The 24,207-nt window shown below is 35.3% G+C and overlaps 1 protein-coding gene across 10 annotated transcripts in view; it reads left to right on the top strand.

Annotated features, from left to right (window-relative positions):
* RALGAPA1 (Ral GTPase activating protein catalytic subunit alpha 1) overlaps positions 1-24,207 on the top strand; it is a 220,888-nt gene that overhangs the window by 33,224 nt on the left and 163,457 nt on the right. For 9 of the 10 annotated variants that reach the window (XR_009563100.1, XM_030854800.2, XM_060294754.2 and 6 more), the window contains exons 2-6: positions 11,673-11,783; positions 12,340-12,389; positions 15,938-15,995; positions 21,637-21,680; positions 23,088-23,265. Coding sequence is in view for 9 of the 10 variants with exons in the window: in XM_030854800.2 (XP_030710660.1) it covers positions 11,673-11,783; positions 12,340-12,389; positions 15,938-15,995; positions 21,637-21,680; positions 23,088-23,265 (441 nt within the window). In the remaining variant the exon portion in view is untranslated. The remainder of the gene's footprint in view (positions 1-11,672; positions 11,784-12,339; positions 12,390-15,937; positions 15,996-21,636; positions 21,681-23,087; positions 23,266-24,207) is intronic. The other variant, XM_060294759.2, reaches the window with a different exon arrangement.

Here is a 24,207-nt window from a genome sequence, read left to right as displayed (position 1 = left end):
CCTGATCTTAGTGGAAATGGTTTCAGTTTTTCACCATTGAGGACGATGCTGGCTGTGGCTTTGTTGTATATGGCCTTTATTATGTTGAGGAAAGTTCCCTCTATGCCTACAAATGGGTGTTGAATTGTGTCGAAAGCTTTCTCTGCATCTATTGAGATGATCATATGGTTTTTCTCCTTCAGTTTGTTAATATTGTGTATCACATTGATTGATTGATTTGTGTATATTGAAGAATCCTTGCATTCCTGGGATAAATCCCACTTGCTCATGGTGTATGATCCTTTTAACTTGCTGTCGAATACTGTTTGCTAGTATTTTGTTGAGGGTTTTTGCATCTATGTTCATCCGTGCTGTTGGCCTGTAGTTTTCTTTCTTTGTGATATCTTTGTCTGGTTTCGTATCAGGGTGATGGTGGGCTCGTAGAATGAGTTTGGGAGTGTTCCTCCCTCTGCTGTATTTTGGAAGACTTTGAGAAGGCTAGGTGTTAGCTCTTCTCTAAATGTTTGATAGAATTTGCCTGTGAAGCCATCTTGTCCTGGGCTTTTGTTTGTTGGAAGATTTTTAATCCCAGTTTCAATTTCAGTGCTGGTGATTGGTCTGTTCATATTTTCCATTTCTTCCTGGTTCAGTCTCGGAAGGTTGTGCATTTCTGAGAGTTTGTCCATTCCTTCCAGGTTGTCCATTTTATTGGCATATAGTTGTTTGTAGTAATCTCTGATGATCCTTTGTATTTCTGCAGTGTCAGTTGTTACTTCTCCTTTTTCATTTCTAATTCTATTGATTTGTGTCTTCTCCCTTTTTTTCTTGATGAGTCTGGCTAATGGTTTATCAATTTTGTTTATCTTCTCAAAGAACCAGCTTTTAGTTTTATTGATCTTTGCTATTGTTTCCTTCATTTCTTTTTCATTTATTTGTGATCTGATCTTTATGATTTCTTTCCTTCTGCTAACTTTGGGGTGTTTTTGGTCTTCTTTCTCTAATTGCTTTAGGTGTAGTGTTAGGTTGTTTATTTGAGATGTTTCTTGTTTCCTGAGGTAGGATTGTACTGCTATAAACTTCCCTCTTAGAACTGCTCTGGCTGCATCCCATAGGTTTTCGGTCGTCATGTTTTCATTGTCATTTGTTTCTAGGTATTTTTTGAGTTCCTCTTTGATTTCTTCAGTGATCTCTTGGGTATTAAGTAGTGTATTGTTTAGCCTCCATGTGTTTATATTTTTTACCGATTTTTTCTGTAATTGATATCTAGTCTCATAGCATTGTGGTTGGAAAAGATACTTGATACAATTTCAATTTTCTTAAATTTACCAAGGCTTGATTTGTGACCCAAGCTATAATGTATCCTGGAGAATGTTCCATGAGCACTTGAAAGTGTATTCTGTTGTTTTTGGATGGAATGTCTTATAAATATCAATTAAGTCCATCTTGTTTAATGTATCATTTAAAGCTTGTGTTTCCTTATTTTCATTTTGGATGATCTGTCCATTGGTGAAAGTGGGGTGTTAAAGTCCCCTACTGTGATTGTGTTACTGTCAGTTTCCCCTTTTATGGCTGTTAGTATTTGCCTTATGTATTGAGGTGCCTCCTATGTTGGGTTCATACATATTTACAATTGTATCTTCTTCTTGGATTGATCCCTTGATCATTGTGTAGTGTCCTTCTTTGTCTTTTATAATAGTCTTTGTTTTAAAGTCTGTTTTGTCTGATAATGAGAATTGCTACTCCACCTTTCTTTTGATTTCCATTTGCATGGAATATCTTTTTTCCATCACCTCACTTTCAGTCTGTATGTGTTGCTAGGGCTGAAGTGGGTCTCTTGTAGACAGCATATATACGGGTCTTGTTTTTGTATCCATTCAGCCAGTCTCTGTCTTTTGGTTGGAGCAGTTAATCCATTTACGTTTAAGGTAATTATTGATATATATGTTCCTATTACCATATTCTTAATTGTTTTGTGTTTGTTATTGTAGGTGTTTCGTTCTCTCATGTTTACTGCCTAGAGAAGTTCCTTTAGCATTTGTTGTTAAGCTGGTTTGGTGGTGCTGAATTCTCTTAGTTTTTGCTTGTCAGTAAAGCTTTTAATTTCTCCTTCAAATCTGAATGAGATCCTTGCTGGGTAGAGTAATCTTGGTTGTAGGTTTTTCCCCTTCATCACTTTAAATATGTCCTGCCACTCCCTTCTGGCTTGCAGAGTTAATGCTGAAAGATCAGCTGTTAACCTTATGGGGATTCCCTTGTATGTTATTTGTTGTTTTTCCCTTGCTGCTTTTAATATTTTTTTTTGTATTTAATTTTTGATACTTTGATTAATATGTGTCTTGGTGTGTTTCTCTTTGGATTTATCCTGTGTGGGACTCTGTGCTGCCTGGACGTGATTAACTATTTCCTTTCCCATATTAGGGAAGTTTTTAATTATAATCTCTTCAAGTATTTTCTCAGTCCCTTTCTTTTTATCTTCTTCTTCTGGGATCCCTATAATTCGAATGTTGGTGTTTTTAATGTTGACCCAGAGGTCTCTGAGACTGTCCTCAGTTCTTTTCATTCTTTTTTCTTTATTCTGCTCTGCAGTAGTTATTTCCACTATTTTATCTTCCAGGTCACTTGTCCATTCTTCTGCCTCAGTTATTCTGCTATTGATTCCTTCTAGAGAATTTTTATTTTCATTTATTGTGTTGTTCACCATTGTTTGTTTGCTCTTTAGTTCTTCTAGTTCCTTGTTAAATGTTTCTTGTATATTCTCCATTCTGTTTCCAAGATTTTGGATCATGTTTACTGTCATTACTCAGAATTGTTTTTCACGTAGACTGCCTATTTCCTCTTCATTTGTTAGGTCTGGTGGGTTTTTACCTTGCTCCTTCATCTGCTGTGTGTTTCTGTGTCTTCTCATTTTGCTTAACTTGCTGTGTTTGGGGTCTCCTTTTCGCAGGCTGCAGGTTCGTAGTTCTTGTTGTTTTTGGTGTCTGTCCGCAGTGGCTAAGGTTGGTTTAGTGAGTTGTGTAGGCTTCCTGGTGGAGGGGACTAGTGCCTGTGTTCTAGTGGATGAGGCTGGATCTTTTGTTTCTGGTGGGCAGGTCCACGTCTGTTGGTGTGTTTTGTGGTGTCTGTGGCCTTATGATTTTAGGTAGCATCTGTGCTAATGGGTGGGGTTCTGTTCCTGTCTTGCTAGTTGTTTGGCGTGGGGTGTCCAGCACTACACCTTGGTGGTCGTTGTGTGGAGGTGGGTCTTGGCGTTGAGATGGAGATCTCTGGGAGATTTTTGCCTTTGATATTATGTGGACCTGGGAGGTCTCTTGTGGACCAGTGTCCTGAATTTGGGTCTCCCACCTCAGAGGCACAGCCCTGATGCCTGGCTGGAGCACCAAGAGCCTGTCATCCGCACGGCTCAGAATAAAACGGAGAAAAGAAAGAAAGAATGAAGAAGATAAAATAAAAGTTACTAAAATAAAAAATAATTATTAAAAAGAAATTTTTTGTAAGTAATAAAAATTAAGAAAAGGAACGAAAGAAGAGAGTGACCAAACCAGAAAACAAATCCACCAATGATAAGAAGCACTAAACACTATACTAAACAAAAACACCAAAAAACGAAAAACAACGGACAGACAGAACCCTAGGACAAATGGTAAAAGCAAAGCTAAACAGATAAAAATCACACACAGGAGGATACACATACACTCTCACAAAAAGAGAAAAACGGAAAAAAAAATATATTTCGTTCCTCCCAAAGTCCACCTCCTGAATTTGGGATGATTCGTTGTCTATTCAGGTATTCCACAGATGCAGGGTACATCAACTTGACTGTTGAGATTTAATCCGCTGCTCCTGAGGTTGCTGGGAGAGATTTCCCTTTCTCTTCTTTGTTTGCACAGCTCCTGGGGTTCAGCTTTGGATTTGGACCCGCCTCTGCATGTAGGTCGCCTGAGGGTGTCTGTTCTTCGCTCAGACAGGATAGGGTTAAAGGAGCCACTGATTCGGGGGCTCTGGCTCACTCAGGCCGCGGGGAGGGAGGGGTATGGAGTGCGGGGCGAGCCTGCGGCGGCAGAGGCCAGCATGACGTTGCAGCAGTATGAGGTACGCCGTGTGTTCTCCTGGGGAAGTTGTCCCTGGATCACGGGACCCTACCAGTGGCGGGCTGCACAGGCTCCCGGGAGGGGAGGTGTGGATAGTGACCTGTGCTCGCACACAGGCTGCTTGGTGGCTGCAGCAGCAGCCTTGGTGTCTCATACCTGTCTCTGGGGTCCGCGCTGATAGCCGCAGCTCGCGCCCGTCCCTGGAGCTCCTTTAAGTGGTGCTCTTAATCCCCTCTCCTCGCGGACCAGGAAACAAAGAGGCAAGAAAAAGTGTCTCGCCTCTTCGACAGCTCCAGACCTTTCCCCGGACTCCATCCCAGCTAGCTGTGGTGCACTAGCCCCCTTCAGGCTATGTTTATGCAGCCAACCCCTGTCGTTTCCCTGGGATCCAACCTCCGAAGCCCGAGCCTCAGCTCCCAGCCCCCGCCCGCCCAGGCGGGTGAGCAGACGAGCCTCTCGGGCTGGTGTGTGCTGGTCGACACTGATTGACTGTGCAGTAATCTCTCCACTTTGCCCTCCGCACCCCTGTTGCTGTGCTGTCCTCCGTGGCTCCGAAGCTTCCCCCCTCCGCCACCCGCCGTCTCCGCTCACGAAGGGCTTTCCTAATGTGTGGAAACCTTCCTTCACAGCTCCCTTCCAGAGATGTAGGTCGTGTCCCTATTCATTTGTCTCTGTTTTTTCTTTTGCCCTACCCAGGTACTTGGGGAGTTTCTTGCTTTTTGGGAAGTCTGAGGTCTTCTGTGAGTGTAAGACCTGTACCCAGGTGTTACACATGTAGATGTATTTCTGATGTATTTGTGGCGAGGAAGGTGATCTCCGCGTCTTAGTCTTCCGCCATGTTGAAGCTCCTCCTCGTGCAGGCGGATTCTTAACCACTGTGCCAGCAGGGAATTCCCTAGTTGTTAATTCTTAATTTTAGTTCGTTTTGGTCAGAGAGCATGGTATGTGCTAAGTTATTCTTGGTTCGTTTTCTATTTAGTTTGTGTCCTTAGTAATTCAGTTTTTAAACTTTTCTTGTTTTTAATATTTACTTATTTATTTATTTACTTTTTTATTTGGCTGTGCCGGGTCTTAGTTGTAGCATTCAGGATCTTTGTTTCTGTGTGCAGGATCTTCCTTGCTGCATGTGGGCTCTTTTTAGTTGTGGCATGTGGGCTTTTTTAGTTGCGCCATGTGAGCTATTAGTTGCGGCACGCGGGACCTAGGTCCCTGACCAGGGATTGAACCCGGCCTCCCTGCTTTGGGAGTGCAGAGTGTTAACCCACTGGACCACCAGGGAAGCCCCTAATAGTTCCGTTTTTATAAATACCCTACTTTTACATGGGAAGACTTATAGTCTCTTGAATTTAGAGTTTTACAGGTAAAGTGCTCATTTTGTTGTTCAAATCTTGTGTATACTTACTACTTACTTCTGTTAAATATGAGACAGATGTGTTAAAAGCTACCACACTATAAATGGGTTTGCTTTTCCTTAGAAATCTATCAGCTTTTGCTGTTTATATCTCTTCATACAAAATTGAAATGAAAGCTTTCTGGTAAATAGAGCCTTTTGTCAAAATACATTGAACTCTTTAATTGTATTAATTCTTGCCTTAATGTTTACTTTTTGTCTCTTTTTGAGCAATCACTGTTGGTATTTTTGGTTAGTATTTGGGTTAAAAATACTTTTCTTAGTAAATACTTTGTAGCTTGACTTTTGTGTGTGTTTTTAAATCCAGTATGATTACAGCTCTCTCTTAACTGTGGCATTTAATCCATTAACTTTTTTGTAATTACTTGTATATTTATATTGATTTCCGTCATCTCGTTCACTTTTTTGGGGTGCTTTTCTTTACTCATGTCTGTTAGATTGATAAGCTTCTCTATATTCTTTTTCCCTTCTAATGATTAGAAGTTATGCATTGTTGTTATTCTCTTATTGGTAACTCAGAAAACTTCAATAGCATACTAATATTGAAGTCTAGAGTTCATCACTGTTACTACTGTCCTCTTAAATAAAATAAGATCTTAAAATACTTTCTCCAGCATTTGTTTCATCTTTCACATTATTGCCTATTATTTTACTTCCTCCTTGTTAGTAACCTTTTGCATTAGTACTTTTGTTAACAGTCAGTGCTCATTGAGATCTACCCACACATTTTCCAGTTTCTTAGCTCATCTTGGCTTCTTGCTTCTCACTCTTCCATGTGAGTTTATTTCTATTCGTTCAGAAATCTATCTTTTGTAATTCTTTGAGTGAGAGTTTTTTTAATTTTTTAATTTTTTTTTTTTTTTCTTCTGCGGTGTGTGGGCCTCTCACTGTTGTGGCCTCTCCCATTGCGGAGCACAGGCTCCGGACATGCAGGCTCAGCGGCCATGGCTCATGGGCCCAGCTGCTCTGCGGCATGTGGGATCCTCCTGGACCGGGGCACGAACCCGCGTCCCCCGCATCGGCAGGCGGACTCCCAACCACCGCGCCACCAGGGAAGCCCCTGAGTGAGAGTTTTTAAGTGTTAAACTCTATGTTAGAAAATGCCTTTTCTTTGTTTTCATGTTCATCTTATTGAACAGTAGTTTAGCTGAATAAGAATTTTATGATGACTATTATTTTCCCTTAGTTCTTTCAGTATAAAATTGCATTGTCTTCTTGCCTCTATTGGGCTGATGAGAAGTCTGTTGTTAGTTTTGATATTTCTGTGTAGGTAACTTCTTGGTTGTAATATTTCCATTTTGTTTTTGGAGTTAGGATGTGACCGTGGATTTGTGTTCATCCTGCTTGGGAATCACTGTGCTTTTTCAGTCTGAAGATTTATTTACATATTTCACCAATTTTAGATAGTACTCAGACCTTATTTCTTTGAATATTGCTTACATTTTATCTTTGTTCTTGGGACTTCTCAGGCAGTCTGTTTCCATCTTATTATTTTTCTGTGCTACATTCTGAGTAATAGCATCAGTCTGTCTTCCAACTTACTATTTCTCTGTTTCTTCCTTTTGTCCTCTCTTCCTCCCTTTTCTCAATTTCTTCTCCCTTCTCATATACCCTCCTCTTTACTTAGAACTTGATAATGTGTTGTTTATAATTTTCCAGCCTGTTTGTGTGGTTTTACCGCCCTTCTTTTCTCTTGCACCTTCTTTCTGTTTTCTTCCTACTTTTCCCTTCTACTTCCCCCCTTATTTGTGCTTGACTCCATATTGCTTATATTTTAATACTACATTTTTGTGTTTCTTTTCCCTTACCCATTCTCCCTTCTCCTCATCCTTACTTCCTTCCCATCTCCTTTCCTACATATTTCCCCTTCAACCCCTCCCTGCCTTTATACCACATTCTCACCATCCTCCTCTCCCTCATGACACCTCTTCCTCCTTTCCTACTTACTCTTTTTTTTTTTTTTTTTTTTTTTTTTTGCGGTGCACGGGCCTCTCACTGTTGTGGCCTCTCCCGTTGCGGAGCACAGGCTCTGGACGCGCAGGCTCAGTGGCATTGGCTCACGGGCCCAGCCGCTCCAGGGCACGAACCCGTGTCCCCTGCATCGGCAGGCGGACTCTCAACCACTGCGCCACCAGGGAAGCCCCCTACTTACTCTCTTTTCTTCACTTCTACTCCTTCTCCTCTTCCTTTTTCTTTTTTTGAGCTTGTATTATTTGTTTTTATCCAGCATTTCTGTGTCTCTGCAATTAGAGAGAGTTTTTTGTGTTATTCACTGTATTGTTGGATCAGTCCTCATTATTATTGATTATTTTAAGGCAATAATTTGCATTGTTCAGTGCTTTATTATCAGGAGCAGATTACTTGTGATACACTTCACAGATTAGTGTATTATAATGCCATCATTTGAGGAAAAGTTCTAAATGGTGGCTTTTTTTTTATAGATGAGGAAGAAGAATGATGGTATTGCAAAATTTGTTGAATTTTTGGTCATCTAGCATGGGTTATGTGACAACTTTTCTAGGGAAGTATTTAGTACAGGTGTCTGAAATTTAAGGTCAGGTAAACTAGCCTTCTGAATTTTGTAATTTTTAATTATAGATTTGTTACAGAGCTTAGATGTCTTCAAAAGATGTAGTAGGAAGTAAATATATTATTAGCTTCTTGAAGCTTATTCATAAAAAGATCCTAGAGACATCTGAAATTTTATTTGTGAATACTAAATGAAGTCTAGAACTGTTTTGCTACTTAAGGTTAGTATTCCCAAAGGTCTTCAAAGCAGTCCTAAGCCTGAATAAGTTTTTTTAAAACCTCAGAAACTTCAGTCTTAATTTGTGGTTGAAATGTTTATTTGATTTTTTAAAGGAAATACTAATTTACAAACATTACAAATCAAACAGAAGTATTTCTAAAAATGGGGGAAGTTTTTGAATGCTTAAACTTTTTTTAAGTGCCAACCATCAGTTTAGCACTATGCAAAGCACTTCCTCAGATTAAAATTTTGAAAAAATTAGAAAGGTAAAAGAAGCTAAGGCATGCTTTCTGCTCCCAAAGAGCATCCAGTATCTGTAAGAGAATGATACAGTTGGCACTCCATTTTGGAGGGGTGGGTCCACATCCTCAGATTCAACCTACTTTGGATCAAAAATATTCAGGAAAAAAAATTCTGGAGAATTCCAGAAAGCAGAACTTGAATTTGCCGCACCCAGGCAACTATTTACATAGCATTTACATTGTGTCTGGTATTATAAGTAATCTAGAGGTGACGTAAAGTGTGTGGGAGGATGTGCATAGGTTATATGCAAATACTATGTCATTTTATATAAGGGATTCTCCAATTTTGGCATCTGATGGGTTCCTGGAACCATCACTTGCTGATACCGAGGGACAGTTGTACTAACTAATGTGACATAATTAGGAGCCATGCTGACTAAAAGTACTGGAGGCATTCACAAAAAGAGAAAACATAAAGGGTTTGGGGCATTTTTGGGGGAAAGGTATTGGGTAGAAGTTTTTCCATGATCTCTTTCTTTGTGGATTTCCTTCCTTTTATATTTTCCTTTCTTCTGTGTTACTGTTTTATAGAGAGACTTCTTTTTAAATAAGTGAACCTTCTTATTCTCTTATATCCACCTTTTTTGTGTTTTTTCCGGTTTTCCCCCACTATGTAAATTTTGTGAATTGGTGAACAAAAATGTTTTATAAGAGTTTTTATTTGCTAACTAGTTCATTACAAATAGATACAGAGTAAAAAACAAATTGACCTAATTTTGATGCAGTATTTTTTATTAGCAAATATGTAGTTTCCAGGCTTTGTGTAACATGCTGTACCATGGGAAGGAAATTGAGAGAGACTATCTTGGCTCCTAAATTTATGTTGCAAAATCTTGAGTTGATTCATGTTTGCTTTTGTTTTGTTTTGACTTTTTTGTTTTGCTTTGTTATTGTTCTCATTTTCTTCTTTCCCCTGGGACATTAGTTTTGTTTGAAACATTAATTTCAGGAATTTCAGCGGTAATTTTAGCAGTCTATTTCATTCTCATTTCATAGTTCTTTGTTACTTCAAACTACTCAGTGGGGAAAACGAATACTTCTCCTGTTTATCTCAGTATATGTGTTTTATTTTGGTAGTCTCTAAAATATGTTTAACTAGTATTCAATGACAGTTATTCTTATCTTCTTACAGGCAGATAACAGATAAACTACTAGTGTTCTTTTCTTATTTTTCTTATAGATGTATCAATATTACACTGGAAGCTGAATAACATAGAGGTTAAGAGCATGGACACTAAATCCAGACTGTGTGGAGTTTAAATCCATGACTCTGTTTCTTACTAACTGAATCACTTAAACTCTCTATACTTGTTTTCTCATCTTTAGAGTTAGGGATAATAGTAGTACTTATTTCATAGTGTTGTTTTGAGGACTTTAGGAATTAATTTCTATAAAGGACTTAGAAGAGTTTCTGGCATATAGAAAACATTGTTTGTGTTAGCCATTATTATTGTTTTTTCCCCTAGTTCTGTGAAAATGTACACAGATAGTGTTACAGGTAGGAATGGAATCTGGGTGTTCTAATTCCAGTCAAGATGAAGCAGTGCTATTTTGCCTGTCAGTAGGTTATGCAGTCTTTTCCAAGATAAAAATTTCCAAGCTACGAAATGAATACAATAACATTAAAATAATTTATTTGATTAATAATAAAACACATTTGAGTACATATGTGCTCAGCACTGTGCTTAGGTTTTGGAAATACTAAGGTAGACACACTTTCTATCCTAAAGAAACTATAGACTAGTCCTGGAAAAAAGACCAGGAAACACTTGAGACATAATTACTTCCATGAGAGAGAAATGTAGAGAACACAAGGGAATAGAGAGGAGAGGGCATCCATTCCTTCCTTGGGGAGGGCAAAACAAAAGGGAAACAGTCTTGGAAAATTCCATAGATGAGATGTCATTAAAGATTTATGAATATTCATAGGGTAAGATAATACACCAGAGTTTAAAATGCTGTCTGTATGTTGTTACTATTTAACTTTATTCTGAAATCTTCCATTCAGCCTTAGAGCATTCCAAGAAATTAATTGATGTTTAACTTGAGTTTATCAGCAGTTAGTAGTTTATTCATTTTACTCCCAGGTTCAAAAAAATCTTTGTTCTTCCAGTTGCTTTTTTCAAATTTGTTTATTATAAAAGAGACGTGCTTTTTGTAAAGGAATTTGAGTAGTAGGAAGTATATAAAGTAAAAGTTCTTAATTCCTCCCCTTTTCCCCAACTTTCTCACCCCCCCGAAAATAAGCCAAACAATAAAATGCATAAGTACATATACACCTACGATGTAGATATCTTGCTTTAAATAATAAATCCCATTTCCTTAGTTTGCACTTATGATATTTTTTGACATATCAAGGATACTTTTTCTATTTTATTTTTATCAAAATGCTCAAAGCTAGCCAAAATGAATTATTTTTCTGCATCCTATCCTGCTTTCCTCACTTCAATGTCTTTGTTTATGCCGAGAATGTCTTTCTCATTCAAACCCACCACTTTATGTCCAAAGTCCTTCCTGTCCATAGAGGTCTTTTCAGATAATACATTCTCTGTCAGGCATTTGTTCTTTCCCCACCTTCACCCCTCATTGAGTTTTGAAAGTAATTTTGTGTTAGTACCCAACACTTTCTGCTCTGCATACAGTTAAATGTTCAGTTTCTCTGCCTTGGACTATACTGACAGTTCTTAGAGAACAGTATTACCTGAGTTTTATAATACTTAAGTGCCTATTTGCAAAGCCTATTGTTAGATATTTAAAGTAAATGTATTTTAGACATGTATTATTACTCTTAGAAATACCGATTTTTAACTGTCTTGGGGGAAAAGTTAGGAGAGCATAGCTGTGAATTGAAAATAGAACTTGACTTCTTTTTTAATGATTTTGGATAAAACTTTCTGAGGCATTGTTTTCTTTTAGTAAACAAAGATTATGATAACCTGATTTGACCAGTTTTTAAAATTAAAATCTTTAAAAGCTAAAGTTGTGAGAACAAGGATATAAATATATAAACACATCTCTTAAATATTTTAATAGAATTTTAAGAGCAGTTCTTTGGCATTTTTGAAGGAAACATGCCACAATAAATACTTGCTGAACATGATATAAATAGTAATCACTAAAAACTGTTTTCATTTATTTTTCAGAGAATGCAGAGTCCATCGATCTTAAACAGTTTTTTGACCAACATTTTTCACATATATATTATGTGTTTTTTGAGAATTTTGTTACCATTGAAGCTAGTCTTAAACAGAAAGGTAAGATGTTAAAATCAGTCTTGGCTTATGTTGATATTTCAAATAATTGTCATAAACATTCACTTAAAAATATACTCTTGGACATTGGAATTTTAGTATTATTTCACTGCTTTTTGTTAGACAGCTTGTAGAACAGCCCTCTCACACTATGGGTTAGAAGTAATATCCTTATTATTTTGAGAAGGCTTAGATTTCTTTTTTCTCTGGTCAGGTTTACTTGTTTTCTCACCTTTGCTCTGCCCTAGGGGCATATGCCAGGTTTGAGCAGTCATTTTCATAAATTCATTTTTAGAGTTCATTTAGAGTTCTCCACAATATATTATGATTTGTTTTTAGACATAAATATGTAGAATCTAAATTTAGCTGTCTAAAAAGAGTAGAGAGAGATGCTATGATATTGTCTATACATTGAACAGAATATACTTTAAACATTTTATTAAAGAATCAATGAGAAAAAAAACTTTAGTGCTTGAAATATTTTAAGCTTTTTAAGTGGTTGTTGACATTGAGGACAAAATGATAATGTTTAAAATATTTTTCTATAAAAATGTTTTAGGTCACAAGTCTCAAAGGGAGGAATTGGATGCTATACTTTTTATTTTTGAGGTAAGTACCTGCCAATGTAACTTTTTTTCCAAAATTAATTTTTGGAATATACAAAGGAATATATTGAATATTAACAAACACTGTGAATCTACCATGCTTTTCAAAAACTTAATTGCACGTTTTAACCTAAAAATATAACTGACTTAATTCTTAATTATTTTCTGAGGTACACATATTATTTTTAGGTACAGATAAAATTATGTTTTTATGGATTTGATACCACAGTTGGTACAATATTCACTGTGTTTGCAAACATGAAAATTTTAATTTCTGGGAGATTTACACAAATGGAGAATTAAAAAACAACAACAACAAAACATTATTACTTGAGAGGGTAAATTCATAGAACTGTTACATACCTAAGGAGTTTTCTGCTTTAACTGCTTTTCATTGAAAACTTATATAAAATAGTTTTAAATATTTTATAAATTGTTGTTCTACTGCATTTGCTTTGGATTGGGGTGGGACACATTTTTATTGCTAAATAAACAGAAGGAAGCAACAACATTTGATACTCTGCTAAAATTTGTTTCATTTTTGGCACAATGATAAAAATGAGGGACACACATGCTTTTCAAATAACCCCATGCTCTTCATTCTGTCTTTCAAATCAAATAGTGATAGGAGTATTCTGATCTTTATTGAGAATTTTAGAGAACTGGAGAAAGTCAGGATTAGACCTTGTGTCTTGAAAAGCATAGTAAAGAATTTAGAAATCAGTTTCTAAAGATTGAACTATTCTATCTACTGCTAATTAAAGATAATTCACTATTTTTTATGTTGACTATTTTAGTATGGTTTAGAAGAATTGAAGAATTTGATCTCTCTCTTAGTTGCTGAGTTAGTCACAGCTGAAAAAAGAAAGTTTTGTTTTTTTTTTTAAGAGTTCCAGACAGAAGCAACTGGTGTTGGTACCTGTTCTGCAGTTAATTTTCATTAGTTGTTAACCCTGAGGAATTTGCTTATATTTACCTCCCCAGGTGTTTGCATGAACTGTTTACAAGGGAAATATTAAAACATGAATATTTTGAGAAAGAGTAAAAGTATGTACAGAGAAAGCAAGATGATAATTCCTGGCAAGTGTTCCTTCAGACATTCATGCTTGCCCTATATTCAGGAAACTGAGATGATTGACTAGTTAATAGAAACTCTTTCAGAATATTTCTTCTGTTAAAAAATAATACTTATTTTCCTGTATGTAATATATACTGATCATTTGTTACTTTTTGAACAGAAATGTTTGTAATCAGTCGCTAAATTTCATTAGGAAAAGAGATGTTAGATATAGGATTTTTATCTTTTGGAAAAAATATTTAACCTGTGTGCTGATGTTTTTCTACTTATAATGGGGACAGTAATATCTGACCTCCACCTTTAGAGACTAATGATGATTTTTTAAAAAAATTATAAATAAAATGATTTCCTTTTTCTGGAATAAAAAGCATCATTATGTAATATCAGTATGACATAGGATTTATATTCTGCTTTCTTCTGTGTAGTTAATAGTATACATGATTTCTTTCATCTTTATATGACTGAATAAAAAAGATGAATATATTTAAATTTACATTTTGTATGAGATTAAATCTAAACTATAATAGTGATAATTTAGGAGTACTTTCGAGTGGTTCACAAACTTGTCTTTTTAATTTTCTATAATTTTATCTCTTTCCACACCACCATAAATATAATTATACAGTTGTTGGCTAAGTATGAGAGAAATAGGAGGGCAGAGGTGAAGAAGTTTATGTATCTCGTGTGGGAATAGCATCTATCTGTGAAGAACTTTATAATTTCTTCATCATCCTCTTATATGAGAGGGACTAAAGAAGATTATATCAAAAGGAAGATAGAGAAGTGTAAAAACATGCATACTGTTCTTTGAACATAATAGTATAAAAGCAAAGTTTTGGAAATAGGCATATGGAAGTTGGAAACTCCGTTTTTCCTCTTTCTAACCTAAGCACATTACTTGACCCATTTCTTTATTTTTCAAATGAGATCAATGAACACTCCTTTTAGGATGGTTGTGAGGATTAATGAGATATCATTACATAAAGTGTCTAGTGTTTGGTCCTTATGAACATTCAATTAATGGTGATTCTAAATAATTATAATAGAGCTGCAATAATAACAAACGCACACAAATGTCATTCAGCAAGCAGATGAGTGTTGAGAACGTAGTTCAGCAGCATAATAAGGCAGCTGTTGAACTAGAATAATCCACGCAGGTGCAATATATAAAGGAAAATAAAGACAAAATTTTGAAAGTATTATATGTAAAAAGTGTTTATTCCCAACTTGTGGAAGTCTGTATGTGTTAGCTTAACTGTAGGGCTCCTGAATCTTAAAATTTTGTTCTCATACCCATAGCCATCATAACATAGAAGTATCTTTGGGTTCACGTGAATTAATTTAGTACAAGTATTTGATAGGATTTTTGTGGAAGCAAAATATTTTCCCTGTAGGATTTATCAAAGTAAGAGAAAGAAATGCTTGGAGACCGGGCTTCCCTGGTGGTGCAGTGGTTAAGAATCCGCCTGCCAATGCAGGGGGCATGGGTTCGAGCCCTGGTCTGGGAAGATCCCACATGCCGTGGAGCAGCTAACCCTGTGTGCCACAACTACTGAGCCTGCGCTCTAGAGCCTGTGAGCCACAACTACTGAGCCCGCATGCCACAACTACTGAAGCTTGGGCACCTAGAGCCTGTGCTCCGCAACAAGAGAAGTTACCACTATGAGAAGCCCGTGCACCGCAACAAAGAGTAGACCCCACTTGCCACAACTAGAGAAAGCCTGCCTGCAGCAACAGAGACCCAGTGCAGTCAGAAGTAAATAAATAAATTTATTTAAAAAAAAAAACTGCTTGGAGAGAAAACTTCACAAATATTAATATCTAAAAGAATTTAAAACATATCAGTAGTATCCACAATGCAGAAATTCTAAGAATAGTAAATGAGCATTTAAAAGTATACTACCAAATGTAAAATAGATAGCTAGTGGGAAGCAGCTGCACAGCACAGGGAGATCAGCTCGGTGCTTTGTGACCACCTAGGGGGTGGGATAGGGAGGGTGGGAGGGAGATGCAAGAGGGAGGAGATATGCGGATATATGTATATGTATAGCTGATTCACTTTGTTATAAAGCAGAAACTAACACACCATTGTAAAGCAATTATAATCCAATAAAGATGTTAAAAATATATATATATATATATTAAAGTTAGTATTTATCCACTAAAGAGAAATATACTTACTTTTCACATCATAGTAAAAGATAAGTTTCATTAATTTCCTGTTCCAAGTCTTTGTTAGTATAGCTTGTTGTTTTCTGGAGTTCTCAAATACTAATCAGTATGCCGGCGCTAAAGTAGTGCCAGTACCATCAGATTAGCTCAAAGACTATTTTGTATTTGTAATACTGTCTTTTATGTAAGAAACTCTTAAAGGCTTTGTGTAAGCTCTTTGTTTAATTTTTCACATTGCTCAAAATGAGGACGTGTTACTTGCTTTTCATACTTTTCTTTGTTTTATTCATATTGATTTTTAGAAAATTTTACAACTTCTTCCAGAAAGAATTCATCAGCGATGGCAGTTTCATAGTATTGGTAAGTAATTTAAATATGTATTTCATATTTGAAATAAATGATAATATATGAAAATATTCTTTAATGGGTTGGTAATTATTTGAAATGAGTTCATAGTTTATGCTTTAGTAAAAACAAAATAAAGAATACAGAACTAGGCTTACTGGGAATGTAAGATAAAAACATACATGAAGGATTTCCAATAAAAGTGGCATATTAAATTTCTTTGATCCACCTGTTCATTTACTCTGAATATGTTAGCAATGATGATGAAACTATAAAACCAAAAAAATAAAAGCAGACTTAGCATCAGAATAAACATTCTGTAATCAAAAATGGAAGAGAAGGTAACAAACTGCCACGTAGAGTGAAAGCCATGGGTTCCAGGTTTGAAAGCAAGCAGTGTATTAATAAAAAAGGAGGGAACTGGGTTTAAGCTTACTGCTTGAAGAGACGAAGTAGAGCTTCCCAGATCATGAAATGAAGCTGAAAGGAAAAAGGGGAAAGAAAAAATACACAACCCTGCTGTGTATTACTGTGAAAGACCAAGTAGGCAGGAGGTTATAGACTTCATCTTACCAGGAGCTAAGCCAGCATGCTTGCTGGCTTGGAGTCTGTTTCTTTAACAATCATAGCATCACCACAGGACTCTTGAGCTCTCATTGCAAGACATTTTTTCCCCCTTGGTTGAAAGAGGAATCTGTAGGTAGGCAATTTCTGGCTTTGGTTCAGTGTCTTAATGATGACAGGGCTGATTGGTAGTGATTCTCATGACCCTTCTCTTGTGGTGAATATACAGATGGCCACCACATCTACATTGTTGAAGTAGAATGTTACAGGCCTTGTATTCATTTGTAAAAATTGTATTTTTTTCTCTTAAAAAAGAGTCATATATTTATTTAGAACCTACAGTTCTTAGTTATAGCAAATGAAATTTCTGAGGCTTTGAAACTGTAAGTCATCCCAATTAGCAGTTCTAGAAACAAAAGGAACTCTGGACATATAGGATGAATATTGATGTAGGGGCTAAAAAAACCACAAAATTCTAAAAAATAAAGCCTTTTAGAATAAACTTTTTAGATAAAGCTTAAGACTAAAAATGCTGTACCCTTAATACATAAAGAACTCTGGCAACTCAATAATAAGACAAATTAATTTTTTAAATAGGGAAAATATTTGCATAGTTATCACACCAAAGAAGATATGTGAATTGCTAATAATCACATGATAAGGTGCTCAACAGAATAGTGAAATCCTATTTTTTATTTCATAATCATTAAAATGTCCTTGAAGGTTGTCTGGGAAGAAACTTTTTTGAAACAGTGGAACTTCTAAAGTTATTCTATCTGCTGAGGAATGTAGTCTTCTATTTCTAAATGACCTTTGTGCTATCTGGTTCTCATGATTAATAATATTCTAGTAAATGTCCAACTTGAGACAATACATAAATGGTCACCTTTCTTTGTCACCCAGAGAATCCTAAAACTCTGTTTCCTTTCTTTTTTGTCTTGTATATATAGAAAAATAAATCAGTGACTCTAGTTGATTTTTTAAAAGTAGCTTTTATGAGGTATAATTTACTTAGATAAAAATCACTCATTTAAATAAATAATTTATTATTTTTTAGTAAATATTTAGAGTCACCACAGTCTAGTTTTAGAACATTGCCATTACCCTAAAATAGTTCTTTGAGCCCATTTACAGTCAGTTGCCTTTGCCACCACCAATCTGCTTTCTGTCTTCAATAAATTTGTCTTTTTTGGACATTTCATGTAAATGAAATCATACAATTTGTAGTCGTTTACATCTGGCCTCCTTCACTTAGCATATATTTTTTTCCCATATTATAGCATATATAAGCATTCCTTTGTATTGTCTAATATTCTGTTGTATGGATATATCATATTTTGTTTATTTACTCACCAATTAATGGACATTTGCATTGTTTCTAGTTTATTATAACTTCTTTATTTTATTTGTTTTATTGTAGATTCCTTTTGATTTTCTACGTATAGGATCATGTCAACTGCAAATATAGTTTTACTTTAAAATTTTTAATCTGGTGCCTTTAATTTCTTATTTCTTTTTTGTTTATTGTTCCTCTAGTACACTAGTGAATAAAAGTGGTAAAAGTAGACATCCTTATATTATTCCTGATGTAAAGGAGAAAGCATTCAGTCTTTCACCATTATGTATGATGTTAGCTATTTTTTTTTTATTTTATTTTCACTTACTCTATATTTGAGGAAACTGAGGCTCAGGGAAGTTAAGTGATTCCTCAGGATCACACATATGTCCTGGCAGAATCTAGATTCAATGCAGAATCCTATTTCACATATAAATAAGTATTTAAGTTCCATCCTGTGTAATTCTCAAACCCTTTGTTTTCTTCTTCAGTGCTTCCTGAAGATCATTCTTCCCTGGCGATGTTAGCTATTTTTATAGATACTGTTTATCAAGTTGAAGTTCTCTTCTATCCTGTTTTGATGAGGGTTTTTAATCATGCATGGGCATTGTATTTTGTCAGATGCTTTTTCTTCTATTGACATGATCATAGGCAGCGTTATTAGTGGTTTTGTCATTTATTCTATTAATATTGTGTATTTCACGAATTGCTTTTCAAATGTTAAACCAACTTTGCATCCCTGAGGTAAATCCCAATTGGTTACCATTTCTATATAGTCTTTTTATTATATTGCTAATTTTAGTTTGCTAATAATTTATTAAAGATTTTTACCTCTATGTTTATGAGGGATATTGAACACTGTATTGTTCTTTTGTGAGGTTTTTGTCTGGCTTTATTATCAAGATAATAATAGCCATGTACATAGATTGGGAAGTGTTCCCTCCTTTATTTTCTGAAAGAGTTTGTGAACAATTGATACTACATCGTTTTAAAATATTTGATAGAATTCACAAGTAAAGCCATTTAGAGTTGGGCTTTTCTTTATGTGGAGATTTGTAATTGCTACTTTATATTCCTTTTTTGAGTCAGTTTGGATAATTTGTATCTTTCTAGGAATTTGTCTATTTCATTAACACTGCCTAATTTGTTGGTGTAAAGTTGTTCAAGTTACTCTTTTATAATAATCCTTTTCATTCCTATAGGGTCAGTAGTGATTCATTTCTGAATTTGGTAATTTGTGTCTCTTTTATTTTATTGACTTGTCTAGCTAAGCATTTGTCATTAATGTTGGTCATTTCAAAGAACTAACTTTGGTATTGTTGATTTTCTCTAGTCTTTTTCTGCTTCCTATTTCATTGATTTCCATTCTAATCTTTTATATTTTAAAAAATCTTGCTTGCTTTGGGTTTAATTTGCTTGTCTATATGTATTTTTTTAAGGTGGAAGTCTAGAATATTAATACCTTTCTTCTTTTCTGATATAGGCATCCAAGGCAACAAACTTCCCTGTAAGCTTTGCTTTTAGCTTATCCCATAAGTTTTAGTATGTTGTGTTTTCATTTTTATTCAGTTGAAAATATTTTTTTGATGTCCCTTTTGATCTCTTTGATCCATAACTTATTTAAGAGTGTCTTTGTTTTTTAAATTTTCAAATATTTGATGGTATCACAGATTTCTTTCTGTAGTGATTTCTAACTTAATTCCTTTGTGGCCAGAAAATATGCTTTATATGATCATAATCTTTAAAAAATTTTTGAGACATTTCATGACCCAGAATATAGTCTCTCCTGGAGAATGTTCCAGTATGCTTGAGAATGTGTATTCCATAGTCCTTTTAAATATTAGATTAATTTATGACAATGAAATGATTATTGAAGAACAAGAAAGAACTCGAAAAAATGGAATCTTATACATTATTCATGGATGATAGGCTTGATGATATAAAGATAACAGTTCTCATCCAGAATTCCTGTAGTGACTTTTTATTGTAGCCCAACAAGTTTATCCTAAAATTTGTATGGAAAATCAAAGCCAAAGCAACTTGGAAGAATAACAAATGGGAGAGAGAAGATGGTGTTGTTGAATATTACTATAACCAATAACAAGATGTATTATAAAGTTATAATATAATTAAGACAGTATCATTGGTATGACAGAGATGGACAAGTAGACTAATGGAAAAGGACATTAAGGCCAGCCAAAGACCTAGGCTTATATATGGAAACTTGAAATATGATTGAGACAGCATTTCATTTCATTATAAAATCTGAAAAGGTACTACAGTTGGTTGGGGAGGGGAAATTCTGTTATTGCCACACACAAATAAATTTCTGATGGATTTCAGGACTTAAATGTGAAAAACAACACTTTAAAACTTTTTGATGAGACTCTTTGGTTTATCTTCATAACTTTAAAGTAGGGAAGTATTTCTTTAGACACAGTAAGTACACATAAAGAAAAACATTGGTGAATTGACTATATTGAAATTTAAAAATTTTGTACGTCAGACGATACTACCATCCCAGTCAAGAATACATTTCCAATTCATAGACCTAACATAGAATTAGTAGCCAATGTGTGTAAGGAACTCTTATATTAAACAAAACAAAACAAAATAACCCAGTTTAAAAATATACAAAGGATATGATAGGCAATTTGCAGAAACTTGAGCAGCCAAATGAAAAAATGTTCAGTGTCATTAGGAAACATCAAATGAAATTACTGAGATATGTAACACTCAGACTGGCAAATATTAGAGCATCTGCCAGTGTTTTGTGTTGCCAACAATGTGTTATCACAATAATCTCATACGCTTCTGTATATGTAAATATATATATTATATATGTATTTCATACATATAAATATATGTTATATATATAATTCTGGTGTTACTAGAAAGAATAAAAATGCAAGATTAGAACAAATAGCTGTGGAGGAAATTTTGTTACTGGTATAAGTTTTAAACATAGAAACTAATTCCAAATATTTTATGGATTTATAAATAAGTATTAATAAGATAAAATATTTTTGGGAATAATTAATACCAAAATCTGGATAATGGTTTCCTCTGGGGAAGGAAGGAGGAAAATGACTCAGGATGGGTTCACAGGTGGCTTCAATGATGCTTGTAGTGTTACATGAAACATTATAGAAAATGTAAATAAGTGAAATTTTGAAATTATAGGAAACATGGGACTGTGTTTAGATTTGTTCAGACCAAATGGTGGACATCTGGATGTCTGTGAATGTTATTTCATTATTTTATTGTAGATTTGAAATATTGTATAATTCAAAAGAAAAAGGACTATTAAAGATCGTTTTGAGTATTTTGAAAAGGAAAATTAGTACAATGGAAATATTTGCTAAGAAATACTAGAGTTATAGATGTTCATGTGGTTAACTAAATGGAAATTTTTACAGTGGTTTTTATTTCTATTAGTGATGGAGAAATTATTTAATTATATTCTTAGTCTAAGTAAAAGATACACGTAGATTGTTGTCTTACATGCAATTTTGGGTTTAGGGTTTGTTTTGATAGGATAAATCATGTTTAATTGCAATAAACCATGTGTTAAAAAAGGTGACTTTTTATATGCCCTTCTGTCCCAAGATTATGGCCAGAGGGATGTTCAGGTCACCAAGAATAATTTGGAGGTTGCCAAAGACTTGTTTTTAAAGTGTTTTCAAGTCTGACCGAGAACTCTGACATTTAGAAACAAGTAAGATATGAATGTTTAAAATCATGTTTTCTTTTCAGGATTGATTTTAAAGAAACTACTACACACAGGAAACTCCTTGAAGGTATAATGTAATTATATTTCTTTTTAAAAACTGAGTAAAGCATTCAGTCAATTGCTATACTGCCTACATCAACTTTTTCCTAAATAATTTTGAATAATCTTCAGTTCCCTTAATCGAAGTGAATTCACTTAAAAAACAGCAACATAGTCAGTACGCATGAGGCTGACCAGGCTCTTGAAAAACTTTTGTAGTTTTACCACTGCATGGACTCATTCAGCAGAAATACAGTCACCTCTCCATATCCATGGGTCCCACGTCCATGCCATCCATGCCAGTTCCATGTAAGGGACTTCAGCGTCTGCTGATTTTGGTGTCCATGGTGGGGGAGGTCCTGGAAGCAACACCCCCCTAGATACCGAGGGATGACTGTACTTTGTTCTGTGGTCCCCAGAAGACAAAAATAATTTATCCATTCAACAAATTATTCTTCATTTTATCATAGCTATTGTTAGATGTAGAGGGAAGTGGGGCATCTATTAAAAAATGGTGTTGTTTCTTTTTTTTCCCCCCTTTTCATTATCTCATTGTGCTGTGGTAAGAAAAGCTACCCAGTCCAAAAGCATCTTGGTATAGGTTGGATAAAAGTCTAATATAGTAGGTACTTTTGGTGTCAAGGCTTGGGTATAGCAGTACATAAGGGATAAGCTTTCCTACATCTTTGTCCTGTTTCTAACTAAACTGTGAGGGTGGCAGCAGTTGAATAGCTTTGGCAGTGGCTGTTTGCAAAGCTACCAGTGAGGTTAGGTTACTGAAGAACCTTGTGTTTTACTGGGAGATTTGAAGTTTCTATCTTCTCCTCTTCTCTTCCTGGAAGAGCATTCCCTTGATTTAAATATGTATTTTCTGTGTATGGGGCATTGTTCTAGTTGCTTAAAAATACAGTAATAGGCCAGAATTCCTGCTTTGCCCTTTGGAAGCAAATTAAGTAAATGAGATAATTTCAGACTGATAATCTTTTTAAGGTCAAGAGCATTGAGTTAGCAGTGTATCAGGATCCCCATGACCATTCCTCCTTTTACCAAACTCACTATAGCCAGGAATAGTCATTGCCCTCTCTCCTTACTTCTTAGATTAGAGTGGTGATGATGGGAAGGAGGGAAGTAAATAAGAAGGAAATGATTTTGACTTTTTACAAATGGAAATTATAGCATAAATAGATTACCTGATGGCTTTAAATAGTTAGAGACCAAGTTATTTTGTTCAAAATCCATAAATTTAGATTTATAAATAATGAGGGTTCAGTAAATTGTCATGGTTATAATTCTCTATCTCCCTCCTTCCTTCCTTTTCTTCCTCTCCTTTGCAGAGTATCATTCGGTAATCATCTTCTAGAGAATTTTGGCCTGAAGGGAACAAAGTATTTCCATTTTAAATAAAAATACTGTTTTTCATTTTATTTCATTTTAGATTAGGCGGGAAGGTGTTCGCCTTTTCTTATTATGGTTGCAAGCTCTTCAGAATAACTGTAGCAAAGAACAGCTTTGGATGTTTTCATGTTTAATCCCTGGATTTTCAGCACCACAATCTGAATATGGACCTCGAACTTTAGATAATCTCATTAATCCTCCACTCAACCTTCAAGAAAGTAAGAGTCATAAGATCTTTTCCATCATTAATTTAAAAATTTCTGTGTAGTTTGTAATAGATATTTTTAAATGTCTGTACCTTTTAAAACAAAATTATTTTATTTATTTATTTTTGGCTGCATTGGGTCTTCATTGCTGCATGTGGGCTTTCTCTAGTTGTGTCGAGCCGGGGCTACTCTTCCTTGCGGTGGCTTCTCTTTTTGGGGAGCACGGGCTCTACGCACGCAGGCTTCAGTAGTTGTGGCACGCAGACTCAGTAGTTGTGGCTCGTGGGCTCTAGAGCACAGGCTCAGTAGTTGTGGCGCATGGGCTTAGTTGCTCCATGACATGTTGGATCTTCCCGGACCAGGGCTCAAACCCATGTCCCCTGCATTGGCAGGTGAATTCTTAACCACTGCGCCACCAGGGAAGTCCCTGTACATTTTTAACTGAATAATCCAAGGCCAGGTTTTTAAATGTAGGTTTTATAAAACCAAACTCACAGATACAGAGAAGGGATTGGTGGTTGCCAGAGGGGTGGGGGGTAGGAGTTGAGGGTGGGCAAAATGGGTAAAGGGGATCAAGAGGTACAAACTTCTAGTCATAAATTAAATAAGTCACAGGGATGTAATGTACAGCATGGGGACTGTAGTTGATAATATTTTGCAACTTTGAAAGTTGCTAAGAAAATAAATATTAGAAGTTCTTATCACAAGAAACATTTTTTTTTGTAATTTTGTATGGTCACAGATTGGGGTGATCATTTTGCAGTGCATACAAATGTTGAATCATTATGTCATATGCCTGAAACTTGTATAATGTATGTAAATTATACTTCAGTAAAAAAGTAAATAAATAAAAATTTAAAAAATAACATGTAGGTTTTATCATCCAGGTATAATGAGACCAACAGATCAGGAGATGATTGCCATTAAAAAGATAGTTTGTTACTCATGTTCCCA

The sequence above is a fragment of the Globicephala melas genome, chromosome 2, assembly GCF_963455315.2.
Source record: "Globicephala melas chromosome 2, mGloMel1.2, whole genome shotgun sequence".
NCBI lineage: Eukaryota > Metazoa > Chordata > Mammalia > Artiodactyla > Delphinidae > Globicephala > Globicephala melas.
This window is presented reverse-complemented; position numbering and strand designations above follow the sequence as displayed.